A 21,815-nucleotide genomic window follows, 5' to 3' on the forward strand; every position below is an offset into this window, starting at 1 on the left:
GCATTCATCAAGAGTAATACAAGACTCGAGAATAGTGAGTAATCATTATTATACAGCATACACTCAATCAGAGCAACAGTATAATAAGGCAGAAAGCTTCCCAACTATGAATACAGTAACAAATATGTCAGTCTATAGCTAGCCTCCAAGATGGGTCATAGAAGGGCATCATTTGCTCCAGAGATGACGCTGTCTCATTCTAGAATGCCCCACAAAATATTACTTGACAAATAAAAAGAAAAAGAAGGAATTAGGAAGAGGCAAAGACAGAAAAGAAAATGATCCAAATCTCCCCAGTCTCAAGGACACTCGCCGTTGATCAAAAGGTTAGGTGACAGGAGATCTACAGAGGGAGACCCTTCCTGTAGGTGCCAGAGCTTCAAGATACAATTTATGATGCATACATCTCTCCTTTCTTTTGCTCCTGTTACCATTAGGTAAATAACTGGCTTCCTCCATTAACTCATTCAAACATTAGTTTTTACTAAAATATTTGCATGATCCTTAAGCCAGTGTTGTGTTTAAATACAGCCCAGATCAAACCATATCCAGTAACTAAGCTTTATAACTACACAGCCATGTGTATTCACTAATAACACATGTATAAGAACAGTTTAGATATAACTGGCAGCCTTTCAGGAGTTTAAAGGACTTGGCTTGTTCTACCGGCTGCTCCTACTATCACACAGACCCTTCTTTTCTGGATCTGTTCTACTTGTGTCAATAAAAGCTTCCATTAAACTACTGTATACCATCCCCTTTTCAATGTCAGAAAAAGAAAAATGTACTGCTCTGAAAGCTGTACAATCAGATAATGGACAGCAGAGAATACAAACCAATTATTTTGATGTTCCAAAGAAAAAAAGCATTTCTTTATTTTACATCTAAGATATGTTTCTCCATGTTGATATAATGTACTGTGTAAACAACAATTAAAGTATTTGTGAATGTAACATATCTACATAATGACAATGCTTACTATTGGTTAACAATGTTGTTTATCTAAAAATGCTAAAAGAACTAAGTACCTTTTTTGCCTTATTTTCTCACAGTCGCATGACTGCTGTGTCATTTCTAGTCCCCCTGCTCCAACTGCTAGGGGCAGATCCTCATACAGATGCTCATGGATAAAAGTAGGATTTACATTCCCTGACACTCCACTCCTTGTGTGGGGCCAAGAAACGATCTCAAAGATCAGGCAGACTGGGAGGCGAAGCCAAGAAGTGTAGAGGTGGGGCTAAGAAGCATAGACACTAGAGCAGGGGTCTCAAACTGGCAGCCCTCCAGCTGTTGCAGAACTACAAGTCCCTTCATGCTTCTTCCTATGGGAGTCATACTTGTAACTGTCAATGCCTCATGGGAATTGTAATTCCGCAACAGCTGGAGGGCCACCAGTTTGAAACCCCCTGCATTAGAGAGTACCAGATAAAGTGCTGCAGGCTGAGTGGGGTTGTGGCTGTAACTGATTGCATCCTGGAACTTCAGAAAATGACATACACAAACTGACTATACTAGCACAGAATAGCCCCCTTGTTTGTCATGGTCAGACTGCAACAGCAATCAGGAGGGAATGGCAGGATCACCAAATTTTTCTAAAAAAACTAGCAAATAAACTTTAACTGGCTGCAGTAAAATGCACATACAGTACATAGAAGCACATACACGTTTATGAAAAACAGCTTTGGGTGCAACATACACTTTATTGCAGCTTTCTATCCCTTAAGGCCTTATTCACAGGGGCGGCCAGAGGGCAGGAAAAACAGGTGGTTGAGCCTCAATTTTTCTCCCCTCCCTCCCCCTTTCCAATTGCCCACCTCACATACTACTGAAGGGGTCTGTATTCATGCCAAAGCAAACGAAAAAAGTCTTGTTGAGTTGACAGGTGACACGGCCTGCCAAACTTGCCCATTCAAATCAGTGGGACCGGACTATCTGCTTCATTATTCATGTAACCTTATTATTACTGAAATTACAATAAAAACTATTCAACCTGTACAAATCAGTGGGACCGAGCTGCAACTGCGAGCCAGAATTAGAGATGTATAGAACTGTTCGCCGGCGAACAGTTCCCGGCGAACTTAGCATGTTCGCGTTCGCCGCTGCCGGCGAACATATGCGATGTTCGGTCCGCCCCCCATAAGACATCATTGAGGCAAACTTTGACCCTGAACTTTACAGTCAGCAGACACATTTCCAGCCAATCAGCATACCTCCCTCCCACACCCTCCCACCTCCTATAAATAAGCAAGGGCAGCATCCATCTTAGATCATTCTGAAGCAGTGTGTGTAGTGAGAGTAGGGAGAGAGCTGCTGCTGCTGCTGCTGCTGCTGTTAAGCTAGGGACAGTTAGTCAGTGTTCCTGGTCTTGCAGTGTTCTTGGTCCACTACTGCTGTAATATCAGCACCCCAAAAAGCCCTTCTAAGGGCTGGTATTTGTGTTTTTTTTTTTTTTTATATATATATATATATATACCTAGCGTCCCCAAAAGCCCTTTTAAGGGCTGGTAATTGAGTTGTTTCTTCTTATATATATATATATATATATATATATATCTATATCTATCTAGTGTCCCCAAAAGCCCTTTTAAGGGCTGGTAATTGAGGATTTTTTTTATTTATATATATACATATATATATATATATATATAGTGTCCCCAAAAGCCCTTTTAAGGGCTGGTAAGGTAATAGAGTTTTTTCTTTATATATATATCTATATATATCTATTGTACACTGCAGTTGCCTGCCCGCTGTGTGTGAGAGGCCACAGACCTACCACAGACTGTACTGTGTGCACACCACACTCATTTCGGGTGGCACAGGCACAGTACCTTGCATTTTAAAAAATATTTTTTTTTTCCTCTGTCATAATTGCAGTGAGTGCTGTGTCAGGTCCACAGAGTGCACTGTACCCACTGCAGTGCACTGCCCACCACTGATATATATACGGTGGCACAGCATCTTGTTGCAATAAATTGAAAAAAAAAAATATTTTTTATTATTGCAGTTGCCTGGGCTGCCAGTTACTGTCAGGTCCACAGAGTGTACTGTGCCCACTGCAGTGCCACTGTGTGCCCACCCACCACTGATATATAAGGTGGCACAGCAGCTTGCAAAGTAAAAAAAATATATATATTTTTTAATTGCAGTTGCCTGGGTGCCAGTGACTGCTGTCAGGTCCACAGAGAGTGTACTGTGCCACTGCCCACCCACCACTGATATATAAGGTGGCACAGCAGCTTGCAAAGTAAAATAAAATATATTTTTTTAAAATTGCAGTTGCCTGGGTGCCAGTGACTGCTGTCAGGTCCACAGAGAGTGTACTGTGCCACTGCCCACCCACCACTGATATATAAGGTGGCACAGCAGCTTGCAAAGTAAAATAAAATATATATTTTTTAAAATTGCAGTTGCCTGGGTGCCAGTGACTGCTGTCAGGTCCACAGAGAGTGTACTGTGCCACTGCCCACCCACCACTGATATATAAGGTGGCACAGCAGCTTGCAAAGTAAAAAAAAATATATATTTTTTTAAATTGCAGTTGCCTGGGTGCCAGTGACTGCTGTCAGGTCCACAGAGAGTGTACTGTGCCACTGGCCACCCACCACTGATATATAAAGTGGCACAGCAGCTTGCAAAGTAAAAAAATATATATATATTTTTTAAATTGCAGTTGCCTGGGTGCCAGTGACTGCTGTCAGGTCCACAGAGAGTGTACTGTGCCACTGCCCACCCACCACTGATATATAAAGTGGCACAGCAGCTTGCAAAGTAAAAAAATATATATATATATATTTTTTAAATTGCAGTTGCCTGGGTGCCAGTGACTGCTGTCAGGTCCACAGAGAGTGTACTGTGCCACTGCCCACCCACCACTGATATATATGCCTGCAAGAGAAAAAGCCAGCCGCAGAGAAGCCGTATTCCTGAAAATATAAGAAAAATGTTGTTTTTTAGGGGTTCTGGACATGCTACAGAGCTGAAACTTGACAGGTACACTTTTTAGACCCCCCAGACACTAAATACAAAAAATGACATGCCTGCCTAAAAAAATGCCCGCTAAATGCCTGCAAGAAAAAAAGCCAGCCGCAGAGAAGCCGTATTCCTGAAAATATAAGAAAAATGCTGTTTTTTAGGGGTTCTGGACATGCTACAGAGCTGAAACTTGACAGGTACACTTTTTAGACCCCCCAGACACTGAATACAAAAAATGACATGCCTGCCTAAAAAAATGCCCGCTAAATGCCTGCAAGAAAAAAAGCCAGCCGCAGAGAAGCCGTATTCCTGAAAATATAAGAAAAATGCTGTTTTTTAGGGGTTCTGGACATGCTACAGAGCTGAAACTTGACAGGTACACTTTTTAGACCCCCCAGACACTGAATACAAAAAATGACATGCCTGCCTAAAAAAATGCCCGCTAAATGCCTGCAAGAAAAAAAGCCAGCCGCAGAGAAGCCGTATTCCTGAAAATATAATAAAAATGCTGTTTTTTAGGGGTTCTGGACATGCTACAGAGCTGAAACTTGACAGGTACACTTTTTAGACCCCCCAGACACTAAATACAAAAAATGACATGCCTGCCTAAAAAAATGCCCGCTAAATGCCTGCAAGAGAAAAAGCCAGCCGCAGAGAAGCCATATTCCTGAAAATATAAGAAAAATGCTGTTTTTTAGGGGTTCTGGACATGCTACAGAGCTGAAACTTGACAGGTACACTTTTTAGACCCCCCAGACACTAAATACAAAAAATGACATGCCTGCCTAAAAAAATGCCCGCTAAATGCCTGCAAGAAAAAAAGCCAGCCGCAGAGAAGCCGTATTCCTGAAAATATAAGAAAAATGCTGTTTTTTAGGGGTTCTGGACATGCTACAGAGCTGAAACTTGACAGGTACACTTTTTAGACCCCCAGACACTGAATACAAAAAATGACATGCCTGCCTAAAAAAATGCCCGCTAAATGCCTGCAAGAAAAAAAGCCAGCCGCAGAGAAGCCGTATTCCTGAAAATATAATAAAAATGCTGTTTTTTAGGGGTTCTGGACATGCTACAGAGCTGAAACTTGACAGGTACACTTTTTAGACCCCCCAGACACTAAATACAAAAAATGACATGCCTGCCTAAAAAAATGCCCGCTAAATGCCTGCAAGAGAAAAAGCCAGCCGCAGAGAAGCCATATTCCTGAAAATATAAGAAAAATTCTGTTTTTTAGGGGTTCTGGACATGCTACAGAGCTGAAACTTGACAGGTACACTTTTTAGACCCCCCAGACACTAAATACAAAAAATGACATGCCTGCCTAAAAAAATGCCCGCTAAATGCCTGCAAGAGAAAAAGCCAGCCGCAGAGAAGCCATATTCCTGAAAATATAAGAAAAATGCTGTTTTTTAGGGGTTCTGGACATGCTACAGAGCTGAAACTTGACAGGTACACTTTTTAGACCCCCCAGACACTAAATACAAAAAATGACATGCCTGCCTAAAAAAATGCCCGATAAATGCCTGCAAGAGAAAAAGCCAGCCGCAGAGAAGCCATATTCCTGAAAATATAAGACAAATGCTGTTTTTTAGGGGTTCTGGACATGCTACAGAGCTGAAACTTCACAGGTACACTTTTTAGACCCCCCAGATGCTAAATCCAAAGAAATTTTTTATTTTTATTTTTTTTTAATTTTTCCAATAATTGGCTCTCTATCAAAAAATTATAATTTTTAAGAACTTTTTTTTGCGTGATCCCTCTCCGGCATGCCACAGTCCAGGTGTTAGTCCCCTTGAAACAACTTTTCCATCACTATTGTGGCCAGAAAGAGTCCCTGTGTGTTTTAAAATTCGCCTGCCTATTGAAGTCTATGGCGGTTCGCCCGGTTCGCCGGTTCGCGAACATTTGCCGATGTTCGCGTTCGCCGTTCACGAACGGCGAATTTTAGGTTCGCGACATCACTAGCCAGAATCCTTGTTTGGCATTGAAGAAAAACACAAAAATAGACATTCAGGAGGCAGCTGGATTGCCTCTTGAATGCCTGAAAGCTGCAGTTTAATCCCCCTCTGAAAAGCAATTCACCACGGATTGCTTTTCAGAAGATGCTGCAGTGTGAACTTAGCCTAAGAAAATAAGTAATAATTTACTAACTAACAAAATACCTGAAACTATAAATATCCTACTCTAATACCTTTGTAATGACCTTGTACAGTAGGACAGGCAGAAGGAGGGTCAGCAATAGGAATCAATGGCTGTCTGTTGACAGTCAGCACACTACATGAAAACTTAGTGAGAAAAGGGATGATTTAATCATTGTGCTGCTTTTTATCTTTTAGGCCTCATGCACACTGGATGTTTTTACAGCTGCTCTTTTTGGCGTCAGATGTTTTTTTCTGCAGCCAATAAACTCCCCAGCATGTTATCCTATGTGTCCATACACACATAGGCTGTTATCAGCAGTTTTTGGCAGGGGCATTTTTTGGCTGTAAAACACCCCAGAACTAGTGGATTTTAAGAGGCGTTTTTCAGCTGTAAAAAACGCTCTAATTCTGATAAAATCTTAAAAGCATGGCTATTCGGCATTCATCAACGTTTTTGAGCCAGAAGCTTTTGGGGAATATAGTTTTGCTAAAAAGCGCTACAGCTAAAGAAAGCATAAATATGCTGAAAAACGCTACTGCAAAAAAGCTGGAAAAACTCCTTCTACAGCTACAGCTTTCTACTGACGTTTTTGATAACTTCCGGTGTGCATGAGGCTTTATTGTCCAGGCAGCAAGTAGGACATTTGTCCAGGTCCTGCCCATACAGCTGAAGCTGCAGTGAAAGCTCCAGGCTATACTGTGTTGTCTTGCAACGGTTCTTGAATCTCAAGACTGACTACATAAATATTGTTATAAATCTTCTGCTGGTAAACTCCTGTGCTGGTTGCTTTTTTTCAACCCGTGATAAATAAAAATTTTAGCTTTTGGCCACTAGCTTCTCTACTGCCTGTACACGTATCCAAGTATACATATTTATGGGGCATTTTGTAGTTCTCTGAAAAGCCTTTACTCTGAGGACAGCCAGTTTGTGTTTGTATATCTGACTGCCCTCTAATGTCTATGGGTACAATTAATTTTTATTTTCTAGAATAATGTAAATACTGCTGAAATCTAACTCCAGATTCTTTCCTTTCTTGGGTCTTTCAGGAAAATTATGATAGCTAGTTATAAACTTTGTGTGAATATCCATGTAAATAGCCTAGTACCCTAAATCGCCTTGCCTTTCTCCTTTGTTTTGGAAAGGCTGATAGTTTACAAAGGCTCAAACATCCTATGTATTGTTAATCTAGCAAGGGATAAAATGCCGGGCTTGAAACACAGTTCTAAAATAGTCAGGATTACCTAAGCAAAAGCTATTGTTATCTTTGATTGCGTTATTTTAATTCCACTAGCTTGTCTAATTCTTGCTACTGTTTCTAACAGTTTCTAAAGGAGTTATTGTACACATTGAAATCAAAGAAATTCAAACTTGCCTTTTTTATCCAATGTAGCTTTTCTTTTAATCTAATTCTGGACTTTTAGTTAGATCATGAAAAGCGTTTTTCGATAGACTGTGGCCACAAATCTTACGTTGTATAATCAGCCTCAGTGTATGGCAATACAGAGTATGCAGGATCCTGCATTCAAGTGTGTGTATGACTGGTAAATGCCTAGGGAGCAGGGACTTGTTGATGATTCGGCGTACTCCATAAAGCACTGCATAACATGCATAATATGTACAATGTACTGGAGTAAAGCCGACTATACCCTAGTAGATTCTTGTTTGAAATTTTTCATTTTCAGAAAGTTTGATTTTCCTTTTATTTTTTTCACTTTCCTTTTTTTTTTTTTTTTTTTATTATTATTATTTATTTATAAGATTTAACACATACAAAGGGAACAACAAAAGAGAAATCATCTGAGTAAAAACAAGTTGGCCAATAGAACCATTCTATACATAACAGATAATCTGGAGTGTGGGCATACATTTCTAGGATAAGCAAACAGAAGCAGACATTAGACTGTCAAATAAGAATGTACTGTATGTAAAGCTTAACAGAGATGGAAGTATAGTACTAAACCTAAATCCTAATAATAGACAGTACAATCAGGGGAACGGGGAGAGGGTTTAGGTGTCTATCTTAGTAAGGGGAGACCTCACATACCCATTGTGGGTTGCATCTTTTAGTTTTTCGAGAGACTCCGCAGCCTCTAGGCAGTAGTTAGAGAAGATAAGTATGTACCCAAGCCTATGAAAGAAGGTGGTAAAAAGAGAAAAAAAGGGGGAGTGGTAAGGTACAGTGGATCCACACCAGCTAAGTCCCCTGGGGAGGCCTCGGCCATATTCACTGTTTGAATGTTGCAGAGATGTTCAAAGACTTTGACGACCCATCCTGGTGCTTCTGTGACACCAGCTCAGTTAGACGGCCAGTAATTGTTTGAATTCATCAGTGGAGGTAAACTCAATTCAGTAGAACCACAAATTGCGGCAGCACTAGGGTCATCAGATCGAATCCCAACCATTGCACAAGCTGCTTGGGGTTTGCAGGTTCTCCCTGTGCCTGCATGGGTTTCCTCCCACACTCCAGGTAAGTAATTACCTGGTAAGTAATTGGCTCCTGTCTAAATTGACCCTAATAAATAAGTGAGAGTGACTTTAGATTTTAAGCTCCTTTAGGGCATGGACTGATGTAAATATACAATATATGTATTGAAAAAGCCTGGGACTGCTACATCGGAGGCCCGATCAAAGCCGAATTCAACTTTGTTTGGGACTCCAACCAGCTGGCATAGGTGCCCCACTGGTTTCTCGGGTCTCCCGGTGGGACAGGAGACCCAGGCAGAGTTGTGGGAGGGGGGAGTGTCCCCTTCCGCTTGCTGGGTTAAGGGTCTAGCGGCTGCTGAGCCACATCAGCTGTTGTCTCCTGAAAGCTGACTGCTGGCTCTAAAAAAAATGTCAGGCATCATCCCGGTACAACCACTTCTGCAAAGCTGACGTACAGGTACGTCGGTTTGCAGGAAGTGATTAAATAAATATAAGTACCTATATTTATTTTATGGTTACTAGTTTTTAACCAGATAACTATTTATTTAAGATGAGAATTGGGCATGGAGTTCACCAGAGCTTCACAGGTTGCCACTGGAGTCCTGTTCCACTCTTCCATGATGACATCACAGAGCTAGTGGATGTTAGAGACCTTGCGCTCCTCTACCTTCCGTTTGAGGATGCCCCACAGATTCTCAATATGTTTTAAGTCTGGAGACATGCTTAGCCAGTCCATCACCTTTACCCTCAGCTTCTTTAGCAAGACAGTGGTCATCTTGGAGGTGTGTTTGGGGTCATTATCATGTTGAAATACTGCCCTGCGGCCCAGTCTCTGAAGGGAGGGGGGATCATGCTCTGCTTTAGTATGTCACAGTACATGTTGGCATTGGTGGTTCCCTCAATGAATTGTAGCTCCCCAGTGACGGTAGCACTCATGCAGCCCCAGACCATGACACTCCCACCACCATGTTTGACTGTAGCCAAGAAAACATGTCTTTGTACTCCTCACCTGGTTGGTGCCACACACGCTTGACACCATCTGAACCAAATAAGTTTATCTTGGTCTCATCAGACCACAGGACATGGTTCCAGTAATTCATGTCCTTAGTCTGCTTGTCTTCAGCAAACTGTTTGCGGGCTTTCTTGTGCATCATCTTTAGAAGAGGCTTCCTTCTGGGACAACAGCTATGCAGAGCAATTTGATGCAGTGTGGGGCGTATGGTCTTAGCACTGACAGGCTGACCCCCCACTCCTTCAACCTCTGCAGCAATGTTGCCAGCACTCATATGTCTATTTCCCAAAGACAACTTCTGGATTTAACGCTGAGCACGTGCACTCAACTTCTTTGGTCGACAATGGAGAGGCCTGTTCTGAAAGGAACCTGTCCGGTTAAACCGCTGTATAGTCTTGGCCACCATGCTGCAGCTCAGTTTCAGAGTCTTTGAAATCTTCTTGTAACCTAGGCCATCTTTATGTAGAGCAACAATTCTTTTTTTAGATCCTCAGAGAGTTCTTTGCCATGAGGGGCCATGTTGAACTTCCAGTGACCAGTATGAGAGAATGAGAGTGATAACACCAAATTTAACACACCGGCTCCCCATTCACACCTGAGACCTTGTAACACTAACGAGTCACATGACACCGGGGTGGGAAAATGGCTAATTGGACCCAATTTGGACATTTGCACTTAAGGGTGTACTCACTTTTGTTGCAATCGGTTTAGACATTAACCACTTGCCGACCGCTCATATTGAGGGTACTGCGGCAAAGTGGCTCGTTATCGTCCAGCGACGTAGACCTACGTCGCTGGACTCCTCCCCTTGTGGGCGGCACGCGCCGCCGTAGGCTCGCTCCCGCTGTATTCAGACACAGCGGGAGTCGGGCCAGGGGAGGAGAGGCGGTGATCACCGCCGCTCTTCCCCGATCGTCGGGGATCGAGTGTGGAGATCCGCCCGCTTGTGTAAACAAAGCGGGCGGATCTCCTAAGTGACAGGCAGTCGCAGATTACAGGATTCAGCATAGCTGAACCTGCGATCTGTGCCTGTGTCACACAGTCCCCTCCCCCCAAACACGTCAGAAAGCACCAGGCATACATTAACCCCTTGATCACCAATAAAAGTTAACCCCTTCCCTGCCAGTGTCATTTTTACAGTAACAGTGCATATTTATAGCACTGATTACTGTAGAAATGTCACTGGTACCCCCAAAAATGTCAGTTAGGGGTCCGATCTGTCCGCCGCAATGTCGCAGTCCCGCAAAAAAAATCGCAGATCGCTGCCATTACTAGTTAAAGAAAAAAAACAATAAAAATGACATTTCCCGTAGTTAGTAGCTGCGATAACTTTTGCGCAAACCAATCAAAATACGCTTATTGCAATTTTTTTTTTTTACCAAACATATGTAGCAGAAAACAAATAAGCCTAAAACGTTAAAAAATTTAGATTTTTACATTTTTTGGGGGGGAATTTCATATAAAAAAATGTGAAAAATATTGTTATTTTTTCAAAATTGTCGCTATTCTTTTGTTTATAGTGCAAAAAGTAAATATCGCACAGGTGATCAAATACCACCAAAAGAAAGCTCTATTTGTAGGGAAAACAAGGACATAAATTTAATTTGGGTACAGCCTTGCATGACTGCGCAATTGTCCATTAAAGTAACGCAGTGCCGAATCGCAAAATATGGCCAGGAATGGGGTAAAATCTTCCGGTCTTAAAGCGGTTAAAAATACGCTCATTGAGAATTTTTTTGTCAAAGACATGTAGCTAAATACATTTTGGCCTAAATATATGACAAAAATTGAATATATTGGATATTTTTTAACAGTCAAAGTAGAAAAATATTGTTATTTTTTCAAAATTGTCGCATTTTTTTATTAATATCGCAAAAAATAAAAAGCGCAGAGGTGATCAAATACCACCAAAAGAAAGCTCTGTTTGTGGGAAAAAAATTTGTTTGGGTACGGCATTGCATGACCGCGCAATTGTCAGTTAAATTCTCACAGTGCCGAATCACAAAAAGTGGCCTGGACGTAAAGCAGGAAAATCCTCTGGTGGTAAAGTGGTTAATGTCTGTGTGTTGAGCTATTTTGAGGGGACAGCAAATTTACACTGTTATACAAGCTGTACACTCACTACTTTACACTGTAGAAAAGTGTAATTTCTTCAGTGTTGTCACATGAAAAGATATAATAAAATATTTTAGAAAATGTGAGGGTGTACTCACTTTTGTGAGATATTGTATATCTATATATATATATATATATATATATATATATATATGTATGTGTGTGTGTGTGTGTGTGTGTGTGTGTGTGTGTGAAAATCGCTGCGTAAATTGTTGTCGCTACTTAAATACCTGTAGAAATATTCATTTCCAAGGGTCAAATGGCTTCAGTGCTTTCTCAGGCAATTATCTTGATCTTCGCTGGCTAAATATTTGTTTTGAATCAGTGACTAGGAAACTATTAAATCTGGAGACAAACCGCCAACTAACAATTTCAGAATAAGGTCCACAATGGCAAACTTTACCAGACTGCCTATATCAGCAATATCCCCAAAAGATTACTGTATATGTACATATACCATATTTTATGCATGTTGATTACCTGTGAAAGCATCTCTTGTGGAGACATCTTGGATGTTAAGTCAGCAGTCCCAGCAGATTTAAAATTGTCACCAAATGGACACTCTGTTGTATTCCCCTTTGTGCCTCTCCTTGAAGCTACTGTACATTAAAGGAAAGTTGCAAGTGAATAAGTAATTTATCAAAATGAAAAAGCTGTAAGTAAGCATTTAAAATACGTTTTTGTAATTTTACCTTACATTTTTAAGTTGGTGACTGGGTCTCTTTCGATCTTTATTTTTTTATGCAAATCTTATATTATACACTTCTGTCCCCTTCTTCCACCTTTATAAAAAAGATGGGTCTGGCTATACATCACCCACACTTTTCTGGTACATTAAAAATGGTAAATGAGAAATACAATGCCATGTTTAGGGCTGCAAAGTCGAACATGCTATATATGGATTCTATATTTGTTCAGAATATGAGCACATAATTCTAACTATAGCTTGAGAATATCATTCCTTCTGCAGATTCCATAAAATTTCTATAGCTTGTAGTAAAACACCATAAAGTATTTTTAAATGTGTTTTATATTTGCAGGTTTCTTCCCATCTACAGAGGTCCAAGCCACACATATAAGGTGCAGAGACTGACTGAATTCACAGGCTACAACTTCAGGATTCAAGCTGTTAATGATGCTGGAGAAGGGCCATTTTCTGACATCTATACATTCTGCACAACCAAGTCTGTCCCACCCACCATTAAAGGTTAGCAAGCAGGCAAATTACTGCATCTGAAGCAAGTGACAAGGGTTGTCAATGTTTCTGCCTATTATATATCTTTTGACATTTTTCTGTTAGATCAGGGTTATATTGTTATTATAGGGCCTTGGGCAGTAGAAATCCAAATGTAATTATCTGCTGGACCATTTATTCCTATGGAAAGGTCATCTATGAATGATTATCACAACTGTTCTGTAGGAATGAATGGGGCTGTTGTGCACATGTGTGGAAGAAGCATAGCCTAGATGGGAGAATTTTGGCGAAGAGGCTATGCTTCTAACCTCCGCAGGCTTTACAGCAAAGATTTCTGAGGATTGTGGAAAGGTAAAAGTGTAACTTACTCTGCAATACTCACTTCCTCTCCACTCTCCTCCTTCCTGTCGACATCTGGTCTTGGTTATCTTCAGGGTTTGCCATTCTGACTGGCCTACCCAAGATTAAAAGAAGTTTGCGAACAGTAAAGTCAAAGGCAAAAGGAATTTTCATTTTGCAAGGAGCTCTTCCCATAACTTATGACTGAGGTGAAGCTGTGCTTACTTCCTTCATCCAGTCATGTGCAATCAAAAATATATATATTTTATTTCCTTACATGGTATAAGGTTTACTGGGCAAAGTGAATTCTCAAGATGTAACATTTTTTTGCAAAGTGTACAAGCTATAAACTCAAGTATGTCTCTTCCACTGTAAAAAAAAAATCAAAAACGAAAAGAAAAAACCTTTCTGCCCAACAGTAATTTTAAATTAATTAAAGTTGTGAAATATGTGCTCAATCCATCTTCAACAAGTCTGTAGTGCTATCACCATCCTAACTGGGCTAGTAGTGGACAGGAGACCTCTAGCGTTGCAGGTGTTGATGAATATTCTAACTCTCCCGCCTGTATAGTAAAGAACTGCCCAGACTCCTTGTGTCAGTCAATGGATATTGGTTATAGTTGGTTTTACTCAACAGCATCATAGGATGTGTGGCCCAACTGAGTTGCTTTATACATACAGCTAATGGGGGAAATGTATGAGCAATAACAATTGCTAAACAGAGCAGTACCAAAGTTATTTCCTAAAAGATAATTGTACTTACTTTTCCTTTAATGCCCCCCTTCCCCCTTATCCAGGACCTTCCAAAGTCTTAAGCTGGCCATAAATTATACCGTTTTCTTGTTCAATTTCCCTTAGATTTACCTTCAACTATGGTTGGGACTGCCTGATTGCATACACATTGAAAGTGTTTAGGTCTGACCTCATATTGTATGATTTTGGTAAATCTAAAGGAAAATTATACAAGAATAATATGGCCAGCTTTACATTGCCTATCTTTGCTCCTCCCAGATCTTTGTTGTGCAGTGCACTGGGAGCCACCTAGCTGAAAAGACTTCCTGCCGGGTAGTTGCTTCTTCTGTGAATAAGAGGAAGAATCTCCATTCATTCTATTATGACGCTTTTCCACTGCATTGAACAGATCGGGTTGGCTCGGTTTGGAGCTTTTCCACTGCATGGTACCGAATGGTACATGTTAGAACGGTTCGGTATGGTTTGGTACAGTGACGCTTTTTCGCTACATGGTACGGCTCGGTATGGCTTGCTTAAACAGTACCACCTCGGTTGAGGTTCCAAGCGGGCCGTACCTATACCATATCCCACAATCCTTTGCATGCAGCCTTGATTGTTTGTCACTACTAGCCACTGATTGGTCAGAGAATCGTTGTAATCCTACCCACTTACTACTTTAGTGGAAAAGCAAATCGAGTAGAGCCTATACAGTGCTGAAAGGTGCCGACTTGTACCACGCAGTGGAAAAGCAAACTGAGGTGAGCCGGTACTTGCAGTGGAAAAGTGCCATAAGAGAGGCCATCTACCATTAGAATGCTTGACTGGCTTTACATAGGGATGAGTAGAGATTTTCTTTGCAGAAGAAGCAGCTGCCTAAAAGAGAGACTTTACAGTGTTGGTTGTGCAACTCCCAGTGTACAGTGTTGGTTGTGCAACTCCCAGTGGTCAGCACAGCAAAGAGATGTGGCCAGAGTGTGGACAAGCCAGTTTAAGACTGGGGGATGCTGAGAGGGGTGGGGGTCAGTAAAAGAGTAACTGTACTAAAAGTAGGCAAAATACCCTATATTACCAAAGTTATTGGGATGCCTGCCTTTACACACAGATGAACTTTAATGGCATCCCAGTCTTAGTCCGTAGGCTTCAATATTGAATTGGTCCACCCTTTGCAGCTATAACAGCTTCAACTCTTCTGGGAAGGCTGTCCACAAGGTTTAGGAGTGTGTCTATGGGAATGTGACCATTCTTCCAGAAGCACATTTGTGAGGTCAGGATGAGAAGGCCTGGCTCGCAGTCTCTGCTTGAACACATCCCAAAGGTGTTTTATCGGGTTGCCAGTCAAGTTCCTCCACCCCTAACTCGCTCATCCATGTCTTTATGGACCCTGCTTAGCGCACTGGTCCAAATCATTTGGTCGAGGGGGGATTATGTTGTGAGGTTGTTTTGTTTTGTTAGGGGTTGGGCTTGGCCCCTTAGTTCCAGTGAAGAGAACTCTTAATGCATTAACATACCAAGACATTTTGGACAATTTCATGCTCCCAACTTTGTAGGAACAGTTTGACTGCGCACCAGTACACAAAATAAGGTCCATAAGGACATGGATAAGTGAGTTTGAGGTGGAGGAACTTGACTGGCCTGCGCAGAGTCCTGACCCCAACCTGATAGAACACCTTTGGATTGAATTAGAGCGCACACTACGAGCCAGGCCTTCTCGTCCACATCAGTGCCTGACCTCACAAATGCACTTCTGTAAGAATTATCAAACATTCCCATAGACACACTCCTGAACCTTGTGGATAGCCTTCCCAAAAGAGTTGAAGCTGTTATAGCTGCAAAGGGTGGGTCAACTCAATATTGAACCTTATGGACTAAGACTGGGATGCCATTTAAATTCTTGTGCATGTAAAGGCAGGCGTCCCAATACTTTTAATATTATAGTGTATATCTTATTTCGTAAAAATTTTTATCATTACACAGGACATTTGTTTGAATAATTTTGTTCTTTGCTTGGATGTCAGCTTTTGCCCAGTGTTCTACCTTCTGTAACCTTTATTCATTACTACTCTCTACGGTGCCAACAACATTACTGGTTTAAGTATCATTACAGTCTCCAGAATTTATTTTGCATTGCATTGTGGTGAAAAAATGTTTTGTTTGTAGTGTGCAAGAAAACGATATTTGTGAACCCATTTATCTTGGCTGGAACATTAGAATATGTAGATATATATACTGTAAAATAAAAGGTAAAGTAAGTATTGAACATGCCACCATTTTTGTAGGTAAATATATTTCTAAAGGTGCTATTGACATGCCATTTTCTCATATGTGGATAACCCATGCAATCGATGCATACAAAGAAACCAATAAGTTCAGAAATTAAGTTATGTATATTAAAATGGAGTGATGCAGGGAAAAAGTATTAAACACATGAGAAAGGGAGGTGCAAATGGCATGGAAAGCCAAGACACCAGCTGAAATCTGTAAGTAATTAGAAAGCAATCCTGCCCCTTGTCAGTGCAAATTATTATCAGCTGGTTCAGTCTCAACTGAGGGCCTATAAAAAGGTGTCTCGTTACCAAGGTGTCACACAAGAAACATCTCATCATGGGTAAAAGCAAAGAGCTCTCTAAAGACCTTTGCAACCTTATTGTTGGAAAACATACTGATGGCATTGGTTACAGAAGGATTTCACTGTTCCAGTGAACACTGTTAGGGCCATAATCCGGAAGTGGAAAGAACATAATTTCACCATAAACCGGCCATGACCAGATGCTCCTCGCAATATTTCTGACATAAGAGTGAAAAAATTCTCAGAAGAGTTGCCCAAGAGCCAAGGGCCACTTGTGGAGAGCTTCAGAAAGACATGGAATTAGCAGGTACAATTGTTTCAAAGAAAACAATAAGTAATGCACTCAACCGCCATGGCCTGTTTTCACGCTCACCATGCAAGACTCCATTGCTGAAGAAAAAGCATGTCGAAGCTCGTTTAGTTTGCTGCACAACATTTAGACAAGCCTGTGAAATACTGGGAGAATATAGTCTGGTCAGACTATAATATAACTATAGAATATAACTTCATTTCTGCGCTTATTTGTTTCAGTTTCTTTGTATGTATGGATTGCATGGGTTGTGTATATATATATATATAATTATATATATATATAATGTGTGTGTAAATATATATATATATATATATATATATATATATCCATTGTTTGATGGAAATGGAAATGAATAACCTACAGAGGGCAAAATTCACAAAAACCGCCAAAAAGCAAAGTGGAAAAATGATGCAGCAGGCTAGGCTAGTCCATTTTGCTGAAATTTCATTGGAGCAACTCAAAATGGTACTCATTAGTTTGTATGACCCCCACATGCTTGTATGCCTCACAACGTCGGGGCATGCTCCTAATAAGATGACAGATGGTGTTCTGGGGAATTTCCCCCCAGATCTAGACCAGGGCATCACTGAGCTCCTGGACTGAAACATATTGTCCCAGAGGTGTTCTATTGGATTTAGGTCAGGCGAGCGTGGGGGCCATTCAGTAGTATCAATTACTTCATCCTCCAGGAACTGGCTGCATACTCTCCCCACATGAGGCTGGGCATTGCTGTGCACCAGGAGGAACCCAGGACCCACTGCACCAGTGTAGGGTCTGACAATGGGTCCAAGGATTTCATCCCAATACTTAATGTCAGCCAGGGTGCCATTGTCTAGCTTGTAAAGGTCTTTGCATCCCTCTATGGATATGCCCCCCCCAGACCATCACTGACCCACCACCAAATGGGTCATGTGGTGGGTCAGTGATATTGGGATGAACAACGTTACAGGTAGCATAACGTTCTCCATGACATCTCCATACCCTTTCATGTCTGTCACATGTGGTCAGGATGAATCTGCTCCCATCTGTGAAATGCACAGGGCACCAATGGCAGACCTGTCAATTCTGTTGTTAAATGGCAAATGCCAATAGAGCTTCACGGTACCAGAGAGTGATCATAGGGCCCACTAGAGGACGTTGGACCCTCAGGCCACCCTCATGAAGTCTGTTTCTGATTGTTTGGTCAGAGATATTCACACCAGTTGCCTGCTGGAGGTCATTATGTAGATCTCTGGCAGTACTCATCCTGTTCCTCCTTGCACAAAGGAGCAGATACTGGTCCTTTTGATGGGTCAACGACCTTCTATGGCCCTGTCCAGCTCTCCTAGAGTAACTGCCTGTCTCCTGGAATCTCCTCCATGCTCTTGAATCTGTGCTGGGAGACACAGCAAACCTTCTGGCAATGGCACGTATTGATGTACCATCCTGGAGTTGTTGGCTGTGCAACCTCTATAGAGTCCAGCTATCGCCAGTAGTGATACTGACCCTAGCCATATGCAAAACTAGTGAAAAACAGTCAGAAAAGATGAGTAGGGAAAAAAATGTCAGTGGCCTCCACCTGTAAAACCATTCCTGTTTTGGAGGTTGTTGCCCATCTAGTGCACCTGTTAAGTTCATTAACACCAAAGAAGCTGAAACTGATTGACAACCCCTTCTGCTACTTAACTGACCAGGTCAATATCCCAGGAGTTTAATTGACTTGATGCTATAGATCTAGACTTTTTCTATGTACACAAAAGGCCTATTTCTCTCAAATATTGTTCACAAAACTGTCTAAATCTGTGTTAGTGAGCACTTTGCCGAGATAAACCATCCACCTCACAGGTGTTGCATATCAAGATGCTGATTAGACAGCATGATTATTACCACAATATTGCCACAATAAAAGGCCACTCTAAAATGTGCAGTTTTACTATATTTGGGGGGGGGGGTTCCAAAAACCAGTCAGTATCTGGTGTGACCACCATTTGCCTCACGCAGTGCAACACATCTCCTTTGCATAGAGTTGATCAGGTTGTTGAGGTGGCCTGTGGACTGTTGGTCCACTCCTCTTCAATGGTTGTGCAAAGTTGCTAGATATTGGCAGGACCTGGAACACGCTGTTGTATATGTCGATCCAGAGCATCCTAAGCATGCTCAATGGGTGACATTTCTGGTGAGTATGTTGGCCATGCAAGAACTGTGATCTTTTCAGCTTCCAGGAATTGTGTACAGATCCTTGTAACATGGAGATGTGCATTATCATGTTGCAACAGGAGGTGATGGTCGTGAAAGAATGAAACAACAATGGGCCTCAGGATCGTGTCACACATTTCTGTGCATTCAAACTTCCATCAATTAAATGCACCTGTGTTCCATGTCCGTAAAATATGCCTGCCCATACTATAACCCCACTGCCACCATGGGCCACTCAATCCACAACGTTGACATCAGCAAACCGCCCACCCACACAACGCCATCCGCGCTGTCTGCCATCTGCCCTGTATAGTGAAAACAGGGATTCATCCTTGAATAGAACACCTCTCCAAAGTGCCAGACACCATTGAATGTGAGCATTTGCCTTCTCAAGTCGGTTACGATGACAAACTGCAGTCAGGTAGAGACCCCGATGAGGACAAGGAGCATGCAGAGAGCTTCCCTGAGATGGTTTCTGACAGTTTGTGCAGAAATTCTTTGGTTATGCAAACCGATTTTTGCAGCAGCTGTCCGGGTGGCTGATCTCAGACAATCTTGAAGGTAAAGATGCTAGATGTGGAAGTCCTGTGGTTACACGTGGTCTGCGGTTGTGAGGCCGGTTGGATGTACTGCCAAATATCTGAAACATCTTTGGAGACGGCTTATGGTAGAGAAATGAACATTCAATTCACGGGCAACAGCTCTGGTGGACATTCCTGCAGTCAGCATGCCAATTGCACACTCCCTCAAAACTTGTGACATCTGTGGCATTGTGCTGTGTGATAAAACTGCACATTTTAGAGTGGCCAGCCTAAGGCACACCTGTACAATAATCATGCTGTCTAATCAGCATCTTGATATGCCACACCTGTGAGGTGGACAGATTATCTTGGCAAAGGAGAAGTGCTAACTAACACAGATTTAGGGCTCTTTCACACTAGTAGTCCGTCAAACGGACTCCGTTTATCTCAGCTGGGGATCGATCCGCTGAGCAGGAGGATGACCGCTGATCTCCACGATGTGTGTGGAGAACAGCTGTCAGGTCCCCATGCATCTCTATGGGGAAATCGGATGGGAATGGGCCGTCGGTCCGTTTTCATCCGATCCCATCCGATCTGATCCACTGGACGGATGGAAAATAGGGTTTCCATCCGTCCAGATTTGATGGATCGGATAACAGCGGACATGTCTCCGCTGACATCCGATGCCCCATAGAGATGCATGGGGTGACCGTTCAGATCCAACAAAAAAACTGACAGGCGGATCTGAATGGTCCGCCTGTGTGAAAGGGGCCTTAGACAGATTGGGGAAAAATATTTGAGAGAAATAGCCCTTTTTGTGTACGTAGAAAAAGTCTTAGATCTTTGAGTTTAACTCATGAAAAATAGGGGCAAAAACAAAAGTGTTGTGTTTATAATTTTGTTTAGTGTGTGTGTGTATATATATATATATATATATATATTGTATGTACAGTGCGTGTGTGTGTGTGTGTGTATATGTATATATATATATATATATATATATATATATATATATATATATATATATATAAAAAACCTCTAAAGCTGAACATTAGGTAGTTGAAAAAAAATGCTAATTTACACTAAAAATAATCAAATGTATTTTTCCGTAGAACTGGCATAAACAATTGAGCCTGTGCTAATAATCAACCGTAATAGCCTTGTAATCCTGTGCCCACCAGCTATGCCAGTCAGGGCTCTGTTTAAGTGCATTGCTCAACAGTTGGAACAGGAGGAGAGATCAGAGTTTTCGATTTTATTTAGTGTGCTACTGCTACTTTTTTGTCCAATTACAGACAGCAGTTCAGTAACCATACTGTATTGCTTTACTTACCACTACTATGGGGTAGAGTGCAAAAACCACAATTGCAAAGCCTTTACTTTGTAAAAGAGCTTATGTCAATGTATTTCAACTCTATATTTATCCGTTTGTCTGAGTTTGATTTAAGAATGCCCACGATGAGGGTGTACAAGGTAGCTGACATTAGGAGTACACACTTAGATGACAAAAAATTGTATTGTTATGCATCTCCTATATCTATATATAAAATACTACCATCCAATTCATCTGCTTCAATTATTAGATAGACATATTACATAATCATACTGCTATCTTAACAGCATAGTTATTTCAGCTAGTTTCACATCCGTAACTATTATTGTTCATTTGGACAGATGCACTTTCAATAACAAAGACCTTTTTTGCATATATTTCAGTCACTCTCACATGCAAAACCTGTCACCCCCCATCTCCGATGTCCACCCACATAGAGTATGAAATAGTAAATGTGTACCAGTAATTGGATAAATTGCTGCTATTACATAATTACATAGGGTTGCATAAATCTAAAGTGCTGAGCCTAAGATAAGACATACTTAAAGGTAAAATAAAAGGCAATGCTATTGAATTTTGATAATGATGCTGTGTAAACAATGTTGATGCAATTCCAAAAAACAAGGCCTCCCATGTCATTGGTCTGCCCAGATTTGTGTTTATAACCGCTTATGATATATAAAGATGTGAATAACCTCAAAGTCAGTCTAGATGCAAAAGTACCAAAGATTATACATGAAATAAAATAACATTGTATGTATAAATAAATGGGTGAGAAGGATGTACTATATATACACAACAGTCCATCAAACAGCTCCAGAGGGATGACCCATCACCACGACGTGAAGAAATGATATGGAGAACAAAAACTTCCACCACACCACGTGACCCCCTAGGCAGTCAACACTCACCACAGGCTTGAAATCAATGTGCCTTCAAAAGAAATTGTAGACTCAGGATCGCTCCACTGAATGCT

At 41.3% G+C, this 21,815-nt stretch overlaps 1 protein-coding gene across 1 annotated transcript in view; it reads left to right on the forward strand.

The window, feature by feature from the left end:
• Positions 1–21,815, forward strand: part of FNDC3B (fibronectin type III domain containing 3B) — a 512,453-nt gene that overhangs the window by 478,005 nt on the left and 12,633 nt on the right. The window contains exon 24 of the mRNA XM_082249863.1: positions 12,706–12,872. Coding sequence (XP_082105989.1) covers positions 12,706–12,872 — 167 coding nt within the window. The remainder of the gene's footprint in view (positions 1–12,705; positions 12,873–21,815) is intronic.

The sequence above is a fragment of the Pelophylax lessonae genome (assembly GCF_965119305.1).
Source record: "Pelophylax lessonae genome assembly, chromosome: 3".
In the NCBI taxonomy this organism is placed as follows: domain Eukaryota; kingdom Metazoa; phylum Chordata; class Amphibia; order Anura; family Ranidae; genus Pelophylax; species Pelophylax lessonae.